Source organism: Megascapheus bottae, chromosome 35 (assembly GCF_031878675.1).
Source record: "Megascapheus bottae isolate mThoBot1 chromosome 35, mThoBot2.hap1, whole genome shotgun sequence".
Taxonomy (NCBI): domain Eukaryota; kingdom Metazoa; phylum Chordata; class Mammalia; order Rodentia; family Geomyidae; genus Megascapheus; species Megascapheus bottae.
This window is the reverse complement of record NC_143543.1, coordinates 3,296,699-3,318,987: the sequence shown is the minus strand read 5'-3', so window position 1 is coordinate 3,318,987 and position 22,289 is coordinate 3,296,699. Positions and strand designations below refer to the sequence as shown.

At 42.3% G+C, this 22,289-nt stretch overlaps 1 protein-coding gene across 1 annotated transcript in view; it reads right to left on the bottom strand.

Annotated features, from left to right (window-relative positions):
- The window catches only part of Irag2 (inositol 1,4,5-triphosphate receptor associated 2), a 39,186-nt gene extending 19,132 nt beyond the window's left edge, over positions 1-20,054 (bottom strand). Inside the window, exon 1 of the mRNA XM_090324474.1 lies at positions 19,975-20,054. Within this exon, the coding sequence (XP_090180600.1) occupies positions 19,975-19,977 (3 nt within the window). The 5' untranslated portion in view covers positions 19,978-20,054. The remainder of the gene's footprint in view (positions 1-19,974) is intronic.
- Positions 20,055-22,289: the final 2,235 nt, after the last annotated feature.

Below are 22,289 nucleotides of genomic sequence, written 5' to 3'. Positions count from 1 at the left end.
GTCTTTCTGATTTCAAACTAAAATCCTCGGATCTCAGTCTCTCCTGCGGTGCTCAGATTACAGACTTGAGTCCCACATATGCTTGGGTTGCAGTGAATATTCGCGAAAGATTTACCTAGGATAGGAAATTAAGGCAAATGAGTAAAGCAATTTCCATGCGTACCAGGAAGGGGTGGTGGGAGGAGAATGGCGTTTCTGCTTTACAAGCACAGAATAATTGAATATGCATTCACTCCATTACTTAACAATAACTCTAGGCTAAGTCAAACCCTGGAAGAAGACTTCCCAACTATTGTCTTAGACTCGTGAATGCTTCCAAGATAAACTTTTAAAAGTGTTTACTTTCACTGCTTAAAAGCCTTCACGAACCTGAAAAACAAGACTTGACAGCTTTACTCTGACTTGCTCAATCTCTGTGTTATCATATTGTTACTTGTTATCTTTTTCTTTTTTATACAGGTACTGTGATTTGAACTCAGGGCCTGCGTGCCGTCCCTAAGCTTTTATTTTTTTGCTCAAGAATGATGCTCTGCCATTTGAGGCAAGTCACTATTTCTGGCTTATTTGGTGGTTCAGTGTAAATAAGAGTTTCCTGGACTTTCCTACTCAGGCTGCTTTCCAATCACCATCTCCAGATGTCAGCTTCCTGCCTAACAAGATTACAGGCATGATCACCAGTGTCTAGCTTTTAAATAAAAATTTAAAATGGACAAATAATAATGGCAGATAGAGCAGGGAGTGTGGCCTAGTGGTAGAGCGCTTGCCTAGCATGCACGAAGACCCGGGTTTGATTCCTCAGTACCACATACATAGAAAAAAGCTGGAAGTGGTGCTGTGGCTCAAGTGGTAGAGTTCTAGCCTTGAGAAAGCCCAAGGACAGTGCTCAGGTCCCGAGTTCAAGGCCCAGGATTGGCAAAATAACAACAACAACAACAACAGTAATGGAATATATCAAGCATTTTGGTATATGTATGTAATGTGGCATAATCAAATCCAGGGAGCTAGTACACTCATCGCTTCAAATGCTCTTGGCATGAAGAGTCTTTGGGTTTGATATCTGTGATCAAATCCTTGTGCAACCACAGTTTAAGCTCTTGAAATTTCTCCTAGCCCCCAAGAGATTCAAGAGGAACAAATACACAAAGAGATACTTTTATCATTCATATGCAACGTTTCACAGGGAAAATACATTCTCACAACCTAACCCACAGAGTACCATAATACTAGCATTACTTTTGCTCAGCCGGTGGTCCACACCTGTAATCCTAGCTGCTTAGGAAGCTGAAATCTAAGGATCACAGTTCGAAGCCAGCCTAGGCAGGAAAGTCTTCAATGAATTAGGAGAAAAGCAGAAGTGGAGCTGTGGCTCAAAGTGATAGAGTGATCGCCTTGAGAAGAAGAGCTTAAGGACAGAGCCCAGGACCCTGAGAGTTCAAGCCCCACACCCAACCCTCCCCTTAAATTCTGGGGAGAAATTGTACCTTACTTTCTGTAGGTCATTATTTAAATGACCTACATGTTATTTAAATAAACCAGTAATTATCCTTTTTATTATTCTGTTTACTTTTATATATAATATTCAACATGTTATATATGTTTATAACAATAATTAATATGTATTATTATGTATTACATATCTTATATTTCATGTTATATAATCAGTTATATAGCATTATACGTGTTATTGTAGTATATTATTTATTTCATTATATTTTTATCCACCTATGCTCATACACATGTGTGTTTGGAAGACAAATGGAGAAAAATCAAAGAGCCTTCAGTGTCTTTGGATATTCTACCTTATCTATTTCTTAATAAAAATCAGACCCATTTTTCATTTCCTACATATAAAAGTTGTTGTGTGGTATCATGCAATCATATTTACTCTGGTACTATAACTAAGAATTAAGTCTGTCACAAAAGATACCATGTCCTACCTAACAGGCCAGGGATATTCATATTTAAATTTAAGAACTAGGAAAGAAAATATAGTTACTATTTCATGCTTGATTGCATTGGTTTCCAAAATAGAGGAAAAGGCAACACAATTATTTTGTAAACTCGTATGAGAAAATCCTAATTATATACGATTTAAAACCAAAACAATAATTTCAGAAAGCATATAGCTCGCTTCCAATCTTATAAATAGCCACCGTGGTCCAAAAAAAAACTTCTTTCAACAAAAAATGTGGGTTCAAAAAAAAATTCTCTGCTTTGTTTTTGTGCCGGTTCTTGGATTTGAACTCAGGGCTGGTCCCTGAGCTTCTTTTGCTCTAGGCTAGTATTCCACTACTTGAGCCACAGCACCACTTCCAGCTTTTTCTGTGTGTGACGTACTGAGGACTCAAACCCAGGGCTTCATGCATGCTGGGCAAATACTCTACCACTAAGCCACATTCCCAGGCCAGCTGTACATTTCTTCATCATTTTGTGAGAGCATCACAAAACAAGAAATTGAATGCTATTGAATATTATCTAATTATATAACTTCCAGTCATTCAGCTTAATACATATTATAAGGAATGAGAAAACAAGCTAATTTTCTACCACTTATCTGGATTTTAGCTTAGCCTAAATTTGAGCTAAAGATAATATTTTCCCTCTTTTGCACGAGTAAGCAGAATAAAGATTTTTTTTTCTACATATAGGATTTTTAATTAGTGAGAATCAAAGATGCAATTCTTGGGGTGTCTGAGCTTGTGGAAGTAAAAGATGAGAATTCACCCAGCTCTAATTCCTCACCTGTGTACTTCCTCTCCCCCTGCTTCAAGTCAGAATCCTGGACCCACTCATGAGCCAAACCCACGGCCCTGGATTGGGAGAACTGGACAGAGGAGATGAAAAGATATCACTGCAGAGAAAACAGTCTTGGCTGTGTGTTGCAGCCAAGAGAAAATGCAGGCAGGGATTAAGGAAAAGCAAGTTCTGCTGTGAGTCTTACTTACATGGAGAGAAGATTGTGAGGCAGAAGCCAGGCCCCGAGCACTGAGCAGGAAGAAAGTGGAAGCCATTCAAACCTTCAAATATTCAAATATGAACCTGCAGAGAATTTACATGACACATGCTCCAGCCCTCTCATCCTGCCTCACAGCTGCTACTTAATACAGGGTGGGGAGAGAACAGAGAGAGAAACTGACAGACAGGAAGGAAGGAAGGAAGGAAGGAAGGAAGGAAGGAAGGAAGGAAGGAAGGAAGGAAGGAAGGAAGGAAGGAAGGAAAAAAGAAAAGGAAAGGGACAGCAAGAGACAGAGACAGACACATGGGAAGAGAGTCAGAGAGAGAAGGCAACATGAGACAAAGACTAAGAAACAGAAGCATGGGGTGAGAGCTAAGAGGAAGGGAAAGAGAGAAAGAGAGAGGGGGGAGAGAGACAGATGTGGGGAGAGGAGGAGAGGGAAGGGTGGGGAAGAGAAAAGGGGGAGGGGTGGGGAGGGAAGGGAAAGAGGGAAGTTGGGGGGAGAGGAAGAGAGGGGGGAGAGGAAGGGAGGGGGAGAGGAAGGGAGGAGGAGGGGAGGGGAGGGGGGAAAGGGTGGGGTGAGTTGGGCAAACCCACACCTGCCATTCACACAACACACACATAAAATGCTGGTCAGTATTTAGACGTAGGGAGAACAGCAAAACTTGGGAACTTAATTGTCATGGCAAATTCACTAGGCCAGAGGAGTTTGAGGACAAGCTGGGTGTTTTCAAAGAAATGTCGCATGAAAATCTCCTCATCTAATGTTTTATTTCATAAATTAATATGTTTCTATGACATACAAACCCTTAGCCTAATTGTGATTAAGTTCTAAATACTCAGTCCCAGTGATTGTAAATAGAGATTCCCGCCTTGAACACTTGTATGTTAAACTTGTCATTTAAAACACGATGTAAAAATCAATGTCAATACATTCTTTAAAAAAACAATCTCATAATCAGAAATGCTTTTGTGAGCAGACCTTGATGTTACCAATATAAGCTTTCCGATTCGACCGTGTTCTTTTACTGCTTGATCTAGCTGAGACAACTCATCAACTAAATTAACGCGAAGAGCAAAAGCATGGGACAAGAATCTACAAAGACTGAAGCTTCCACCCTGCGTCCATTTACCAGCTCTCAGACGAGGAGAAAGAAGGTGACCTTGGATTTGAAAAGATGAGAGCGGAACTGGGCGCGGTGGCTCACGCCTGTAATCCTAGCTACTCAGGAGGCTGAGATCTGAGGATCAAAGGTTCAAAGCCAGCCTGGGCACTAAAGATCTTGAGACTCTTATCTCCAACTAACCTCTAGAAAACCAGAAGTGAGGCTTGGCTCAAGGGTAGGGTGGTAACCTTGAGCTGATATAGCTCAGGGACAGTGCCCAGGCCCAGAGTTCAAGCCCCATGATCCAGAAAGAAAGACAGAAAGAAAGACAGAAAGAAAGAAAGAAAGAAAGAAAGAAAGAAAGAAAGAAAGAAAGAAAGAAAGAAAGAAAGAAAGAAAGAAAGAAAGGAAAGAAAGAAAGAAAGGAAAGAAAGAAAGAAAGGAAAGAAAGAAAAAAAAGATGAGAGCTAATGGATGAAACCGAATTCCTTTATACTTGGGGATTTTAAAAGTTCTAATGGAAAGAATGTCACAGTACATGCTGGGGGCTCACAAACTGAAATTCTGAGGATCGTGGTTCAAAGCCATCTCAGGTAGGAAAGTCCATGAGACTCTGATCACCAAGAAACCACCAGAAAACCCGAAGTGGAACTGCAACTCAAGTGGTAGAGCACTAGAAAAAGAATGTCAGAGAAAGTGCTCAGGCCCGGAATTCAAGCCCCGGGACCAGCACAAAAACCACAAGAAACATGTCACACTCTCGAATGTAGAGGAGGTGCCATCATGCTGTGGGTCATTTATAATCAGTTATCAGCTGCCAGGTACGAGTTTCAACTTTCCAACTGACAAGCTTATTTGTTCTTCAACAGTGTTAATGCTGCTTAAGAAAATGAGATAATGGGAAATCCAAGGTATTTTTTATATTGGTCCTGTTCTTTGTCTTAATAAATCTCCTTGTCCTTGTGGTCAGACCTAGTAATTAATTCATGCATTAATTAGCCAGGCCTGGGTCTTGAACCAGGGTCTTGAGCTTCTTTGCTCAAGGCTAGTTCTATACCTCTCGAGTCACAGCCCTACTTCTGGCTTTTTCTGGGTATATGGTACTGAGGAATTGAACCCAGGGCTTCATGCATGCTAGGCCAGCACTCATCCACAAAGCCACCTTCCCAGACCAGGACATAATCTTTTAAAACTTGTAATGGCATGAAGGAAAGCGCAAAGGAGGAAAGACATTTTGATTTGATACATGTGATCAAAAATATTTTTTGAATGGTCAAAAGGGAAAAAAAATGGAGAAATTCATCCTTGGATGCTTACTTTACAACGTGTCCTAAACTTTCATCCTATTTAGAATTCAGATTCTGACTACGTGTCACACCTGCTAGTATTTATGTGAATGTCTACCATTACCAGATATTTCATTTATGATCTAAAATATAGTAGTGGAGTCATAGCAAAAGATGAAATAAAATACAATGGAGGGCATGTAGTTCAAATCCACTCTGGGGCCAAAAAAAAAAAAAAGGCCTTGGAAATTTTTATTTCCAATTAACTAGCAAAACATTGGAAGTGGAGGTTCAAGAAGTACAGTGGCAGCTCAGAGCAAAACCAGGCGAGCAAGAGCTCATCATGCACTCATCATGCTGCAGTGTGTTTAATCTCTACCACATCCTGACATTCTCTTATCTAGAGCTTAGCAGGTGCCCTCTGACCCGGACCCCAAACCACCCAAGCTCATATGGGCTCTCTGACCATGGGAAAAGGTTGGGAAGGGTTGCCATGAGAAAGAAAGGTCTTTCTAACAGTCAACCAGTGGGAAAACAGGGGCTGAGGGAAGCTGATTTCCCAACACAAAGAGCATAGCTGGTTTCTTTCCATCTATTGTTGAAATGGGAATTTGGCTGTGCTGAACTCTCTCCCACACATATAATATACATATATAATATATATTATGCATATATATTATAATATAATATGTAACCTATTTATCCAGGCTTATACAACTAGCCACTAATGTGTGCATTCTTTTGTGGGGGGCAGGAGGGTGTCGGTTGTGGGGCTTGAACTCAGGGTGTGGGTCTGTCCCTGAGCTCTTCTGCTCAAGGCTAGCACTCTACCACTTCGAGCTACAGCTCCACTTCTGGTTTTCTGGTAGTTCACTGAAAATAAGAGTCTCATGCACTTTCCTGCTTGGGTTGGCTTTGAACCTGGATCCTCAGATCTCAGACTCCTGAGTAGCTAGGAGGACAATTGTGAAATATAGTGCCCAGCTTGTGTGCAATCTTAAATCCAAGGCAGTCACTCGAGAGGAGGGCTTCCTTCTGCTTCCCAGCTTCTATAACAAAGCTGCATCTTTGAGATGAATGTATAGAAAATAAAGTCAAGGTGTCTCATCCAAGTTCTGCCCAGTGAAACACACAAACATGACAGATCCCCAGACCTTTCCAGAATCCCAGGGAAAAACCTGGTCTATCAACCTCTCATCTCTCATTAGAGCTATCTCATGAAGAAATATTGCCAATATTTCACATTGTCTCTGAAAAAAGTTTTGTGCAAGCTGGACACCCATCTTTCTTCTAGCTACTCAGGAGTCTGAGATCTGAGGATCCAGGTTCAAAGCCAGCCCAGGCATGAAAATCCATGACACTCTGATCTCCAGTGAACCACTAAAACAAAAAACAAAAAACAAAAGTGGTGCTGTGGCTCAGGTGGTAGAGTGCTAGCTTCGAGCTGAACAGTTCAGGGACAGTGTCCAGGCCCAGAGTTCAAGCCTGCCCTACAATCAACCAAAAAAAACCCACAAAAAATGTTTAATACAACCACTGGCTTTTGAAATGAGCTTTGACAGTCGTATGTGTGAGTGTGTGTGTGTGTGACTCATGATAACAATACACACTACCTGACACAGACAAGTGGCCCCAGACATGCACACGGGTGTAAAAGTACAAAGGGTATTTCAGTGTGTTTACTTGTAGGTTTATGGCACATTGTAGGTGTGGCACAGAAAAGGTGAAAAATACAGTGAACAAATACAACAATGATATTCACTGGATGCTATGTAGAAAATGAACTCTGTGTAGGGCCAGACAGACAGACAGACAGACAGACACACACACACACACACACACACACACACACACACACAGTGCTACAGAAGGGGAGACATGATTCAAATAGAATTGTCGGGCTAGGAATATGGCTTAATGGTAGAGTGCTTGCCTAGCATGCCTGAAGCCCTGGGTTCGATTCTTCAGTACCACATGCACAGAAAAAGCTGGAAGTGGTGCTAGGGATCAAGTGGTAGAGTTCGAGCCTTGAGAAAGCCCCAGGACTGGCAAATAAACTAAACTAAAATAAAGGTAAGGCATCAAGAAAATCAGACCATTTTTGGAGGGGAATGGTATACTGCACTGAACAGAGGTTATGATTTGGGGTTATTTTATTTATGTTGATTCTAATTCTCTAAACTCCTAATAATGAGATCGCTCAGAAGCAGAACTGGGCTATTTGCTTAGATAAGGATGAAAACATGGAGAGGTAATGAGTAGAGCTACAAAATACACCCTGTAGACAACTTTCTGAGACTGTAGACGTGGGCCAAGAGCTGATGTGAACATCTTCAGGAAATCTATGTTTTTCCAGGAGTATTTGACAGTAGTATTTGTCTATTGTTCTCCAATTACCTCCTATTTCTTTATTATTATTATTATTATTATTATTATTATTATTATTATTATTATATGTGTGTGTGTGTGTGTGTGTGTGTGTGTGTGTGTGAGCACGCTGGTCCTGGGGTTTGAACTCAGAGCCTAAATAGTGTCTCTGAGCCTTTTCTGCTCATGTCAAACACTCTGCCATATAAGCCCCAGTGTCACCTCTGGCTTTTTCAATCATTTATTGGAGATAAGAGTCTCTTGGGCTCTACTTGCTCAGGCTGGCTTTGAACCTCAAACCTCAGATCTGAACTTCCTCGGTAGCTGGGATGACACCATGCCCAGCCAGCTGGCTTGGTAGCTCCTATTTCTGACTGGTTGTCATGACATCAGACAAAACAACACGCACACATTCCAGTGAGTGGACCAGGAACTCATCTTAGGTAAATAAATGCAAACCATTTCTTAACCAAAAATAAAAACCCTTCAAGGTAACTCAGTGTCTTCAGAGGGGTTGTAAAAAAAAGGGGGGGCATGCATATCTCAATGAACTTGAAGCTCAATGAACTTGAATTTGAAGCTCAAGGTTGAGAGAATTAGTATGCAATATTTTTGTTCAAAGTGCCTGGTACTTAACCAATGTCTGTTTCTTCCTCTTTAGTCAAAGCAGTGTCGGATAAAAAGGGAAATTACTAATAACCAGACATTCTGTTAGCTCGTAAGTCAACTTCCGTTTATTAAAACTGTGAAAGAGCTGTTAAGTAACAGCAGATAGATTTCTTTCCCCTTTGCTTTCTTTTTGAACTCGTCGGAAAGACAACAGAGGCAAAATGTCCGATGAACCACACTTTCAATGAACACCAAGAATGCTTCACCTAAGTAATATGAAAAGCAGTATCATCTTCTATTCAAAAAAAAAAATAAAGGATCTGAGCACCAGTGGCTCAACCCAGGGAGGCTGAGATCTGAGGATCAAGGTTCAAAGCCAGCCTGGGCAGGAAAGCCTATGAGACTCTAGTAAACCACCAAAAAGACAAAGAAGTAGAGCTGTGGCTCCAGAGGTAGAACACTACCCTTGAGAAGAAAAAAACACAGCATTTAGGCCTAGAGTTCAAGGCCTGGGACAAGCAATAGGTAAGTAGGTAAGTAGATAGACAGACAGACAGACAGACAGACAGATAGAAAGATAGATAGATGAAAAGATGAATTTTCCCCATGGATCTAAGTTCTGTGGGGTCAGACACATAATTGCTGTAAGTACCAAAAATACATATACTTATATATGCATACATATGTATATATACACATAGTAGTATGCACATATAGATATACATGCACATGTACACATATATTTTTGTGTATTACATGTGTGTGCACATTCATACACATATATGTATGTGTATACATGTATATTATTTAAAATAATATAATGTGATTAAACATGTGCCTACATGCATGATAATATACTACTATACAAATGTAAATATACATATAGTATTTAAATATATGCATATATATGCCAGGCCTGGGGCTTGAACTCAGGGCCTGAGCACTGTCCTTGAGTTTTCTCATGGGCTAGTGCTCTACCACTTGAGTCACAGTGCCACTTCTGGCTTTTTCTGTGTATGTGGTACTGAGGAATCGAACCCAGGGCTTCGTGCATGCTAGGCAAGCACTGTACCACTAGGCCATGCGTCTGGCCTTATGTATATTTTTTAATGAAAAGGAAAGAAGAGGAGAACACCCAGTGAAGGGTGGAAGGGAATTGGCACAGAAGTGAGAGCAAGCCATGTTCAGTATTCACATCCACTCTTCCGTCCTGGTTCATCCAGAGTCCACCTGAAATATCCGATCTGGGGATCCAGTCTCCCCTGGGCCCTGGGTACCTGGCAGTACAGAGCAGTTTCTCACTATGATGAGAACACTGGACAGATTAGCATGGGCTACAATGGCTTCTCTCCTAACCCCCAGCTTAGGGCATCTGAAAGTAAGTGGTTTAAGAAAGATAAGGTAAGACAGGGCCTGGGGATGCAGGTTGCCAAAATGAACCCCCCAGACAATGATAACGCAGTAACCAGGGGAAAGGGACTATCAACACCCCCAAATCTCTTTGTGGGAGTCTCAGCTTCAGAGACATCTGAATCTGTCAGTGACAGTAGAGGTCAGAGCCAGGCTGAGATGGGAGGATGGTGGTTCAAAGCCGGCCCAAGCAGGAAATTCTGTGAGACTCTTAGCTGGTATAAACTTCTCAGAAAAATCAGGAAGTGGTGCTGTGGTTCAAGGCATTAGCCTTGAGCACAAAGAAGCTCAGAGACAATGCCCAAGCCCTGAGTTCAAGTCCCAGAAGACACACGCACACACACACACACACACACACACACACACACACACACACACACACGGCAGGCCAAGGAAAATGAAGATTTTCCAATGCAAAATCTGCCCTTCCTCACCCTGGCCCCAGGAAGCTAATGCTCACAAACTCCATTAACATTCTAGAACGTTCTTTCCTATGGAAAGTCTGCCAGCCTTGTTCAAAACGGGGTGTTGGGGTAGTGATTCAAAGATGCATCGGAAGAAGATGGGAATGAGGATAGCAAAAATCTCCCTAAAGGCCAGTTGACCTTGACCGTGGAAGGAGAAGAAATAGGAACGTAGGGCCAGATCTCAGCCAAGCTAATTCAGCAGTAGATACCCAGCATTTCCCTAAAATCAGGAAAGTACCACAAGCAGCCTAATTTGTCTACTAAATTTTTAGAAGTATGAAAATGTAAAAAAAAAAAAATCATGAGGCTGGGAAAAATGAAGGAGGAGGAGGAAGAGGAGGAGGAGGAAGGGGAGGAGGAGGAGGAGGAGAAGACGGTGACATGGCTTTGGATGCCTGTGTTGACTGGGGGGGAACTGACTTAGACTAAAAATCACCCCCCCCAACCCCAACCACCAAACCACCATATCTTAGAACAAGCCAGGCTACAAATAAGATTCAGGACCATGTCACCTCCCCCTCCCTCTCCCCAAGCATACCTTAAAAGAGATAACCTGGAAACTGAGACCCTGGCTTTATGTTGACACATCTGCTAAACACAGATGCTGTTAAAAAAAATTAAAAAATAACAACACCCCTCCCCTTAGCAAGATAAGGCTCTGTTTCAGTATCATTAGTTCTTTCTTTAGTTCCCATACTGCCTCCCCCCTCCCCACCTAGGATAAACTACCCCAAGACCCTTACCCTGTGTGATTTTGCTCTCTCTGCCTGATAAAAAGAGATGTCATCTCACTGGGCTCTGGTTGGACACGCCTGTAATCCCAGCTACTCAGGACACCAGGATGTGCGGATTAGTGGTTCAAAGCCAGCCTGGGCAGGAAAGGTCATGAGACTCTTGTTTCCAAAGAAACCATCAGAAAACTGGAAGTGGGGTTGTGGCTCAAGTGGTAGAGTGCTAGCCTTGAGCTGAAGAGCTCAGGGCCCTGAGTTCAAGCCCCACCACCACCACCATCACCACCAACAACAAATGAGACCAGCTGTAAGAGAGTGTGCCTTTGTTTCTTCTGTCTGGATGGAAGATTCTGGTCCCTCTTGTCTGAAATGTCTGTTGGTCTGTTGAGTTTGCTCTTTCTTTCTTCTGATACCCCCAGGACTTGGTTTCCTAATACTTTAAAACTGACATGAATTGGAGCTCCTTTGTGCAATTATTTAAAGATAAGGGAAATGTAAAAATAAAATAAAATAAAATAAACAAAAGACAACCGAAATGGAAGCTGAAATGAAATCAACGTTTTTGTCATTTGCAATGACATGGATGGACCAGTGTTATAAATGCATAACTGACACTCCCAGGTCAGAAAGGAGTAGACACACAGGAAATACAGGGAATTTTGTCAAAGTAATTTACTTTTGTGCAAAAAGGACAAAGTGCCATCACTCCACTCAGACCAAGGGAGGCAAATAGAGCAGTTTATTTGTTCTTGTCTTATTTCATTTTATTTTTTGCTAGTCATAGGGCTTGAACTCAGGGTCTGGGCAATGTCCCTGAGCTTCTTTTGCTTAAGGCTAGCACTCTACTACTTGAGCCACAGCACCACTTCCAGCTTTTTTGTGTGTATGTGGTGCTAAGGAATCGAACCCAGGGCTTCATGCATGCTTGGCAAGCACTCTACCGCTAAGCCATATTCTCAGCCCCTCCAGTACATTCTTTGAACTTGTTTGACACAAGATTCAGGTAATAATAGTTACAACTGAAGCCAAAAAGCAAATAATTCCAGGCAATGTCAATACCAATAAAAAAAAAACCATTAATACACAATTCAGAGGCACTTTAGTTGGGTAGAAAAAAGTACTTTTTCTCGCCTGGAAAAAAAAAATTATGTGAAGTGGGCACTGGTGGTTCACACCTCTAATCCTAGCTCCTCAGGGGGCTGAGATCTGAGGATCAAGGTTCAAAGCCAGCCCGAGCAATACAAAGCCAAGAGACTCGTATCTCTAATTAAGCACTAGAAATTGGGAAGTGGGCTGTGGCTCAAGGGTTAGAGGGACTCAGGACCTGTTGCTTTTATCTGGCTTTTTCATTCAAGGCTGGGGCTCTACCACTTGAGCTCCACTTCCACCTTTTTTGGTGCTAAATTTGGAGATTGAAGTCTCATGAATCGTTCTGCTTCCATTGGCTTCAAACTTGGATCCTGAGTAGCTAGGATTACAGGCCTGGCTGGAAAACATATTAAAAATATTTGGAACCTCCTGTAGCAATTGCCATATCAGTAATTATTTATATATCTACATTATTTTTTATTTATTTATTTTTGTGTGACAGTACTGAAGTTGGAATTCAAGGCCTCATCCTTGTTAGATGGCAATTCTTTCCCTCAATGCTTTTTACTTTGATTTTCTTTTCTTCTCTGGTATCGGATCTGACCTCTGCCTCCCTAACATCTGGAATTACAGGAACGACTCACCATGCATGATAAGATTTGTAGATTAAAGGGGAGGGGGGAATTTATGTTAAGTATACTAAGAAATAAGACCTCCCCCCCCCAAACTCTTCCTGGCCTCCCTTCAAACAGCCGTCAGAGCTCTCAGAAGTAGCCATTGTGGTTCTGAAGGGTCTATATCTCCAAATGATAAAATCAAAATACCAGCTGGCTGTCAGTTGCTCATAACTGTATTACCAGCTACAGCCGAGGTGGGAAAGTCCATTAGACTCCTGTCTCCAGTGAACTGTGAGAAAATCAGAAGGGGCCTCATGAATCAAGTGGTAAAGCATTAGTCTTGAGCTGAAGAACTCAGGGGCAGCACCCAGGCCCAGAGTTCAAGCCCCCACAACAACACAAACAACAACAACAACAAAATACCTTCTCTTTTCGGTGTGTGTGTGTGTGTGTGTGTCTTGGGGTTTGAACTCAGGGCCTGGGTACTGTTTTTGAGCTGCTTTTGCTCAAGGCTATCATTTTGAGCCACAATTCTACTTCTGTCTCTCTTTCTTTTTGGTGATTCATTAGGGATAAGAGTCTCACGGGCTTTTCTGACCCAGCTGGCTTTGAACCGGGATCCTCAGATCTAAGCCTCCTGTGTAGCTGGGATGCCAGCTATGTGACCTTTGGGCCTCCAAATACCCTCGTGGAATGATTACACTAAGACGTGATGATTCAGGCTGGCCATGTGAATAATAGCTCGTGTGCTTTCCCACCTGGGTTACTGAAATAATTGAGTTGAAGATATTCAAATTGAAAGCCCATTTCCACTGGTGTTTTATGCAAGCAGGATCGCCTTATTTCCATAACTTTCCATCTGTCAAACCAGCTGGATCCGGACCAGGTTTGCATTTGCTTTTGCATACGTCTGCTGTATGGGGAGTGAGCCAGCCAAGGATCCAGGATGTTTATTTTTCTTCTTCACAGGGACACAATAAAGCAAAGGCCACTGTCCCCTGATGGTGGCCTCTTAGGGATGCTTTGTCTCTCAAGGAAGCCATTTTCTAAAAGGCAACACAAGGAGACTCTCAGGCAAAGGCCTTTTTAACTGGTTGTAAGAAAACATAGAACACGGCCCTGTGCTGGTGGCGCACGCCGCTAATCCCGGCCACTCAGGAGGCTGAGATCGGAGGATCAAAATGAGAAGCCAGCTCAGAGATAGGACAATTCACGAGACTCTGATCTCCAGTGAACCAGCAAAAAACGTCCAAAAGTAGAGCTGTGGTTCTAGTGGTAGTGCACAAGGTGAGAGAGAGAGAGAGAGAGAGAGAGAGAGAGAGAGAGAGAGAGAGAGAGAGAGAGAGAGAGAGAGGGAGGCACTCATTTCAATTTCAATAATGGCTGACATGCATGGAGTTTTACACACACACACACACACACACACACACACACACACATTACCGTAAATCTGTTACTGGGCACTATATGTTTTATAAAACTAGGCATTCAAAATATCAAGGTTTAGCCAGTGGCTCAGATCTGTAATCCTTGCTGCTCAAAAGGCTGAAATATGAGGATCATGGTTTTAAGTCAAGCCTGGTGAAAAAAAAAAGTCTATGAGACTCTTATCTCCAATTCATTGGCAAAAAAAAAGTTAGACATTGAGGAGTGGCTCAAGTGGTAGAGGACCAGTCTTGGTGAAAAAGCTAAGGAACCAGCAGGCCTTGAGTTCAAGCTTCATTATGGGCCCAAAACGTGTGTGTGTGTGTGTGTGTGTGTGTGTGTGTGTGTGTGTGTGTGTGTGGATGGATAGATAAAATAGCTAGATACATAGAAGAAATATAGATATCTAGCTGATCCATCAATTGTAATATATGCAAAAGTATTCATCTTCAATGCATTTCTGAGACCAAGTCTTACAAGTAAAAGCTCTAGTTTACAAGTAGGAAAATAAAACTTCAGTCCAATGACATCTCCCCTAAATATTACACGAAGAAAAAGCTCCATCTCTTTGAAAAAAAAATCTCTCCCTTCAATCAGGCTCTGGTAGCCAATGCCTGTAATCTCAGCTACTCAGGAGGTTGAGATCTGAAGATTGTGGTTCAAAGCCAGCCTGAGCAGGAAAAGTCCACAAGACTCTTATCTCCAATGAACCACCCCAAAAAGCCAGAAGTGGCACTGTGGCTCAAAGTGGTACAGGACCAGAACCCAGGCTCTGAGTTCAAGCCCCAGGACCTGTACAAACAAACAAGCAAACAAAATCTTCCTTCTTGTTGATGCTTCTTATCAACACTAAAAGTGGTAGAACTGGATGCTGTCTGGTAGAATTAACCTAATTGATGTATCATTATCTTAAAGAAGCTTTGACCAACGGGAAAAAAAGAAGGAAAATGATGGCAATATGGGTCAAAAATGCATTGCACTCGTAACCTGACATGTTGAATTGAAACCTCTTTGTACAACTAATAAAAAGAGTCAAGGTTCATTAGTCATGCATCAGAAGACACCTCACACATGTGTGTCTAAAAACTTAACATCTATAATAAATGTACAAACACATGATTTGTGTGATGCTGTGAAAAATGAAGCCTGGTTTATTTGGTGAGATAGAATCTCTAATTTCTTCTCTTTTTTAAAAAAGAAATCTGGTCTGGCTTTGAACCTCATTGGTTCCTATCTCTACCTGTAGTAGCTGGGATTACAGATGCGAGCCACTAAACCTGGAATCTTCCCTGAAAAGTCTCAAGGAAGTTCCTTCTTCCATGCCTCAGGCCCTTATTTATGCATGACTCAAGTATGACAGGGAAAAAAGATGATGAACTGATCAGATGGATTACTCGATGTTTTCTGTGATAATTAATACATCCTATGCCTACCCTACAAAACATCTTAATTTTCTTTGTCAAAGCAAACCTCCATTCCAAAGCCAATTTGATTAGGTGAGAAAGGGACTTAGATACAAATGAAGAAGGGAGAAAATAAGCAAGGTATCCTCTCAAGAAATTTAGCAGTGGGGTTCAACATGCCTATAATCTCAGCCCTTGGAAAATGCTGGGTGGCTTAGGTCCTAACTAAGAAAAATAAATAAATGAATAAAAATTAAGTTTACAGTTCCAATAGTACGTTTCATGGAATCTCATTATAAATCAGTCCCTGGATAGAGTTTTTCTTTTATTAATGTGTATGCTGGTACTGGGACTTGAACTCAGGGACTGAGCCCTGCCTTTTAGTTTTTGTGCTACCACTTGAACTTTGGGCTTTTTTTGTCCCCTGGTTAACCGGAAATAAAGGGTATTATAAACATTTCTTCCCGGATTGGCTTTGAACCTCCATCTTCAGATCTCAGCCTCCGGAGTAGCTGGGATTGCAGGCATGAACAACCAGCGATTAGCTATAGATACATTTTGCTAGGTGCATCCACATGCGATGTTTTCAACATATCAGTTGATTCATGGCCTGGTGGTAGAGTGCTTGCCTAGCATGCACAAAGCCCTAGGTTCGATTCCTCAGTGCCACCTGCACAGAAAAAGCAGAAATGGTGCTGTGGTTCAAGTGGCAAAGCATTAGCCTTGGGAAAGCCCAAGGACAGTGCCCAGGCCCTGAGTTCATGCCCTGGAACTGGCAAAAAAAAAAAGCCAAAAATTCTCAGAAAGTAGAAGCTGATTTAAAAATATTTGGGTTTTTTTTGGCCTCAGAATTCAAATGTCTGACTCAGAATGCAAATAACACGGATTGGTGTCCGTGGGTATGGTCAAATGTGGGATAAGTAGTCTTTTTCTTTCCTGTTGAAGGTTATTTGGAATGTATAGAATATAGTGTATCAGCTCCATGGGAGCCTGAGATCTGAGGATCTCAATTCAATGCCAGGCCAGGCAGGGCAAGTCCATAAGACTTGAACCACCTGAAAACTGTAAGTGGCACTGTGGTTCAAGTGCTAGTCTTGAGTTGAAGAGCTCAGTAACAGCGCCCAGGACCTGAGTTCAAGCCCCACAACTGTCCAAAAAAAAAAAAGAAAAAAATTGAACTCTGGGCCTGGGCGTTGTCCCTGAGCTCTTCAACTCAAGGCTACCACCTTACCCTTGAGCCGCAGTGCCACTTCCAGTTTTCTAGTGGTTGATTGGAGATCAGAGTCTCATGGACTTTAGTGCCCAGGCTGGTTTTGAACTGTGATGCTCAGATCTCTGCCTCCTGAGTAGCTGGGATGACAGGTGAGAGCCATCAGGAACCAATTTATACAGAACAGTTTGGAAATAATGAATCCAATTTCCTTTGTCTTTCGAAGGTTGAGTTTTGAGGGTAGTATTATTTCTCCTGACACTGATGGCAGAAAATAGAAATATATAAGAGTTTCATAAATCCAGAAACCCCCATGAATAACTTAAGCATTCACCTTACTTCATTCATGCAGAAAACTAAATACATGCATCCAATCAAGGTAGCACTTTTATTTTGCCAGTCCTGGGGCTTGAACTCAGGGCCTGAGTACTGGCCTTGGACTTTCTCAAGGCTAGAGCTTTACCACTTGAGCCTCAGTTCCACTTCTGTCTTGTTTCTATGCATGTGGTACCGAGGAATCGAACCCGGGTCTTCATGCATACTAGGCAAACACTCTACCACTAGGCCAAACTCCCAGCCCTGTCACATTTGAATAGTTTATAAAATTATGGGATATAAACTGGGCACCAGTGGCTCATGCCTGTAATCCTAGCTATGCAAGAGGCTAAGACCTAAGGATCACAGTTCAAAGGCAACCCTGACAGAGAAATCCAAGAGACTCTGATCTCCAAGTAGCCAGTAAAACAATGGATGTAGAAAGGTGTGTGGTTCAAGTGGTAGAACACCAGCCTGGAAGGAAAAAAAAATCCAAGCAAGAGCATGAGGCTCTGAGTTCAAACTCCAGCAGTCTACAAGAAAAACAAACTAAAAAGGAAGCAAAATATATTAAAAAAAACCATGAGGTATAATGTCGAGTTAATCAAAAGATAAATATAGATGAAAGATGGGTATTGTGGTTAAAACAGTCGTGCCTTAAACTCAACTTGGGGTACTGTTCATGCAAGAATTATTTCTGGCCTGCCCTGGTGGTTTACGCCTGTAATCCCAGCTACTCAGGAGAAAGAGATCTGAAGATCATGATTCAAAACCAGCCAGGCAGAAAAGTCCATGAGACTCTTATGTCCAATTAATCAAGAAAGAAAAGGAGGACTGGGCTGTGGCTCAAGTAGTAGAGGGCTGGCCCTGAGCAAAAGAAGCTGAAGGAGAGTGTCCAGGCCCTGAGTTCAAGCTCAGGAGTGGTTAACACATACACACACACACACACACACACACACACACACACACACACACACGACTGGTTGTACATATATTTCTCTACATAGAATATATATATATATATACATATGATAAATAATGGAATGATACTCAGACTGAGTAAATGAAAATCAATATATTGACCCTTCAAACAAAGTGGCAAATTCATACAACTGGGAAATAATAATAATCGATTGTTGAATAGCCATTGCTGTTTTAAATTGTTGCAATTTCTTCAACTCGATGGTCTGCTTGCTCAGAAAACAGTAAGAGTTCAATCAGCCACAAACAAAACAGAAGCCTGAGAATTTTTCTTTCAACTTCACTCGGAGGTCATATTTAGTTATTTATTACTCACACCAAAATAACTTCCTATACATAAAAAAAGAACATTTATTTATACTGCCATCTTAAGGAGCTTGCAGAACAAAGAATTTGTCTGACAAATGACAGAATAAATAAATACTAGGTTGGTTGTACTTTGTTTCTAGAACAAAGTGTGTTTATAAATACTCTGTCATCTGTAATCTGACAATTGCTTCTTATATATAATCTTAGCACATGTTTTTCCCTTTTTTCCTGTTCTTTTTTTCCCAGCCAGTCCTGAGACTTGAACTCAGGGCCTGGGTTCTGTCCCTGAGCTTTTGTTTTCTGGCTACAGCTTTATTTCCAGCTTTCTTGGTGGTTAATTGGAAATTTACCACTGGGCTGGGTTTGAACTGTAATCCTCAGATCTCGGTCTCCTGAGGAGTTAGGATTTCAGCAGGGTCCAGCCATGTCTCCACGTGACAGAAAATGTACACATATTCCAATATTTAAATCATCTTTAAATTGTACCAAGGGATTTTTGCTTCCACATGTAAACTATGGGGACATTCTGAAAATGTAAACTATGTACGGGAAGTGTGCAGTGACATAGTACAAGACTTCCCACCTCTTTTAAATTTTGATACAGAATTCATGATCATTTCATCCAGTTCTCTTGCTTTAAGGGAGACACCACACCAGTTGCTTCATGACTGAAAAATGGATTCTCCACTGGTGAATAAACCATCTGTAGAACGACCCTCACAATCTTCAAGTTCAAACACCCACTGACACACACATTTTTCTCAGCGATCACTTTTAGAGAGTTGAGAAGCTTTGTTTTACTTTCGACACGAGAGCAGCCATGACAAACCCAGCTCACCAGAAACAACCCACAGAGAAGATAAATGGCTGACCTCTATACAGTGGGAGCTACACGCTGCAAATCCATCAGTATTAGCTCCAAACCCTTGCTTATGTCAGAAATAGTTGTGATCTCAATGAAAGAAAATCAAAGGAAATGAACATTTAAAAACTAGCCGAGTCTCCTTTTCCCCAGTCAAATGAACTAGGATAATACAGAAAGATTGGTTTCTTACCTTGTGACTTTTCTTGCTGTGGCCTCCAGTGACCCATCAGAATTCCAACAGTCTGTCTTTGTCACTCAGGATTCTGTGTGTGTGTGTGTGTGTGTGTGTGTGTGTGTGTTGTCCTGAAATCGCTCCTTGTAATTCACACACAAGAAAGGTGTCACTTTTGCAAGTCAGGCCCAGGGAACTGTCTATTTTACACACACACACACACACACACACACACACACACACACACACACAAAGTCAAGGCTGAGTGTGAGTTTGGCCAGGCAAGAAAGCAATAGAGCATACACGCTTATTGATCACGCCTGTGACGCTGAAAATCTGCTTTTCTTCCCAGGCAGGCGATAAGTGTGGACTGGCTGTGGGGAGTTAGTTAGTGCTGGGTGTGTTGGCACACGTAGCCATGCTGGTCCTCTGGGGTCCAGTTGGTGTTTTGGGTAAAATGGTATTTCATCAGCAACCTGCTTCCTCCCTCTCTCCTCCCCTCCCTCCCAGCACCCCTTCTTTACTTCCTCTGCCCAGAGAGTCAACTTCACAGTTCCTCTTTTTTTTTTTTTCTAGTTCCTCCTCCATTTTTTCCTTCATGGTTTTCAGAGCATTAGAGGAGCATGAATCTTGGATCCATGAGTCCATTCACCCACCATGGCTGGCTGGAAAGCTTCTCCTGACTGGCACCATCTTCTTGAAGTGATGGAGTTGTTTCTGATAGAAGATCTAGCTGTTTCTGATAGGAGGAGGAAGAGGAGGAGGAGGAGGAGGAGGAAGAGGAGGTGGAGGAGGAGGAGAAAGAAGAGGAGAAAGAAGAGGAGAAAGAAGAGGAGGAGGAGGAGAAAAAGAGAGGAGGGGGAGGAAGAGGAGGAGGAGAAAAAGAGAAGAGGAAGGAGGAAAAGGAGAAAGAGAAGGTGCAAAAGGAAGACAAAAAGAAAAGAGGAAAAGGAAGATAAGGGAAAGAAGGAGAAAGCAGGAGCTAAATGACAAGAAGGAAGAAGAAGAGGAGGAGAAGGAGAGGGAAAAGAGGAAAGAAGAGGAGGAAAGGAAGAGGGGAAAGGGGGAAAGAGAAAGAAGGGAGAAGAGAGGCAGGAAGAAAGGAAGGAAGGAGGGAGAACAGAAAGAGAGAGGAAGGAAGGAGAGAGAGAGAGAGAGAGAGAGAGAGAGAGAGAGAGAGAGAGAGAGAGAGAGAGAGAGAGAGAGAGAGAGAGAGAGAGAGAGGGAGGCTTTTCCGAGCACAGACTAGGAAGGCAGGTGTCGGCTTCCCTGCGTGGGTACCCATGCTGAGTTTCCTTTCCTTTCCTTCTACACCAGCTCCCAGGACCCCAGCATTCTGCATTTGTTGACTGATTCAGGAGGCAGCTACAATGAGGTGGGGAGGGGACAGGTGCAGAATGTCCACGTCACCCCAGGTTTTTATAGACAGAGGGAAGGGGAAAAAAAGAGAGGGGGGGAGGAAAAGGAAACCAAAAGACGTTTGTTCCATGACACAAATAGCTTTCTCCTCCTCAGCTGTCTGTGCTCTCAGCCCAGAGCAGACCCTTCTCCCTCAGCAAGGCCTGGCTCTGCAACACACTGCTCCAGTCCTTTCCCCCCTCTCTTTTCTCCTTCCTTCCTTCTCTCCTTCCTTCCCCCTTCCTTTCTTTCTGTTCTCCCTCCATCCTTCCTTCTCTCCCCTCCTCCTTTTCTTCCTGCCTTCTTTCCTCACTACCTTTCTTCCTTTCTTTTCTCTTGCTTGCTTTCTTTTCCTTCCTTTCCTATCCTTTCTTTCTTCCTTCATTTCCTTTTTCCTTCCCCTCCCTCATTTTTCTTTCTTTCTTCTCCTCTCTTTTTTTCTCCTTTCTTCCTTCCTCCTCACCCCTTTCTCTCTTTTCTTCCCTTTCTTTCTCCCCCTCGCCTCTCTCTTTCCTTCCTCTCCTCTTTCTTTCTGTGTGTGTTGGTCCTGGAACTTGAACTCAGGACTCGGGTGCTGTGTCTGCTCAAGGCTGGCACTTGAGATCACAGCTCCACTTCCAAGTTTTTTGGTAGTTCCTTGGAGTCTCACTTACTTTCCTGCCCGGGCTGGCTTTGAACTTGCACCCTCAGACTGAGGCCTCCTGAGTATCTAGGATTACAGGAATACTCCATGAACGCCTGGTCAGTCCTCTCTTTTCTGAAGTCCTTCCTCTCTCTCATTCTTTCTTCTTATGAAGCCCTGAGTGTCATGATTTATTGTCATTGGAAGTCAATAATAATCCCCAAATGCAGGGGCCAAGAGCTGTTGACATTAATCAACGCATGAACGCATCATCGCTTCTCTGGAAACTTGACTTGAACAAAGAGGTCCAAAAAATTGTGTATAGAGGAAGCCTCAAGATAACAAGAGAGACATGCTCATGACTTCTCTGCTTCTCTCCTATGGATATGGAGCAAGAGTCCCATTGAATGCTGGGTAATCAAGCACTTAAGACAAGTTCAAGGTGATGGACTTTATCGATACAGATCTTAAATATAAATCTTTGCCAGCTACTCAGGAGGCTGAATTGAGAGGTTCAAAGCCAGGCCAGGCTGCAAAGTCCATGAGACTCTTATCTCCAATGAGCCACTAGAAAACCTGAAGTAGAGCTCAGGATAGCACCTGGGTCCTTAGTTCAAGCCCCATGAACAATGTGTGTGTATATAGAGAGACATGTATATATACATATAGAGAGAGAAAGACATGTATATATACATATATACACATACGCATATACACACCTATCTACATCTATGTCTTCAATACATTTTGAAGTAGATTTTTTATGTACGGTTCAATTCTATGTGTGGTCCAATTTCTGCATTTTATCTGCGAATACCCAGGTTCTCTGACACCATTTGTTGAAGATATAATTCTTTCCCTATTCGATCTTGTTTTAAACAAGATCCATTGGCCATGTACGTACAAGTTAATGTTGAACCTCTATTCTGTTCACTGATCTATATGTCTGTC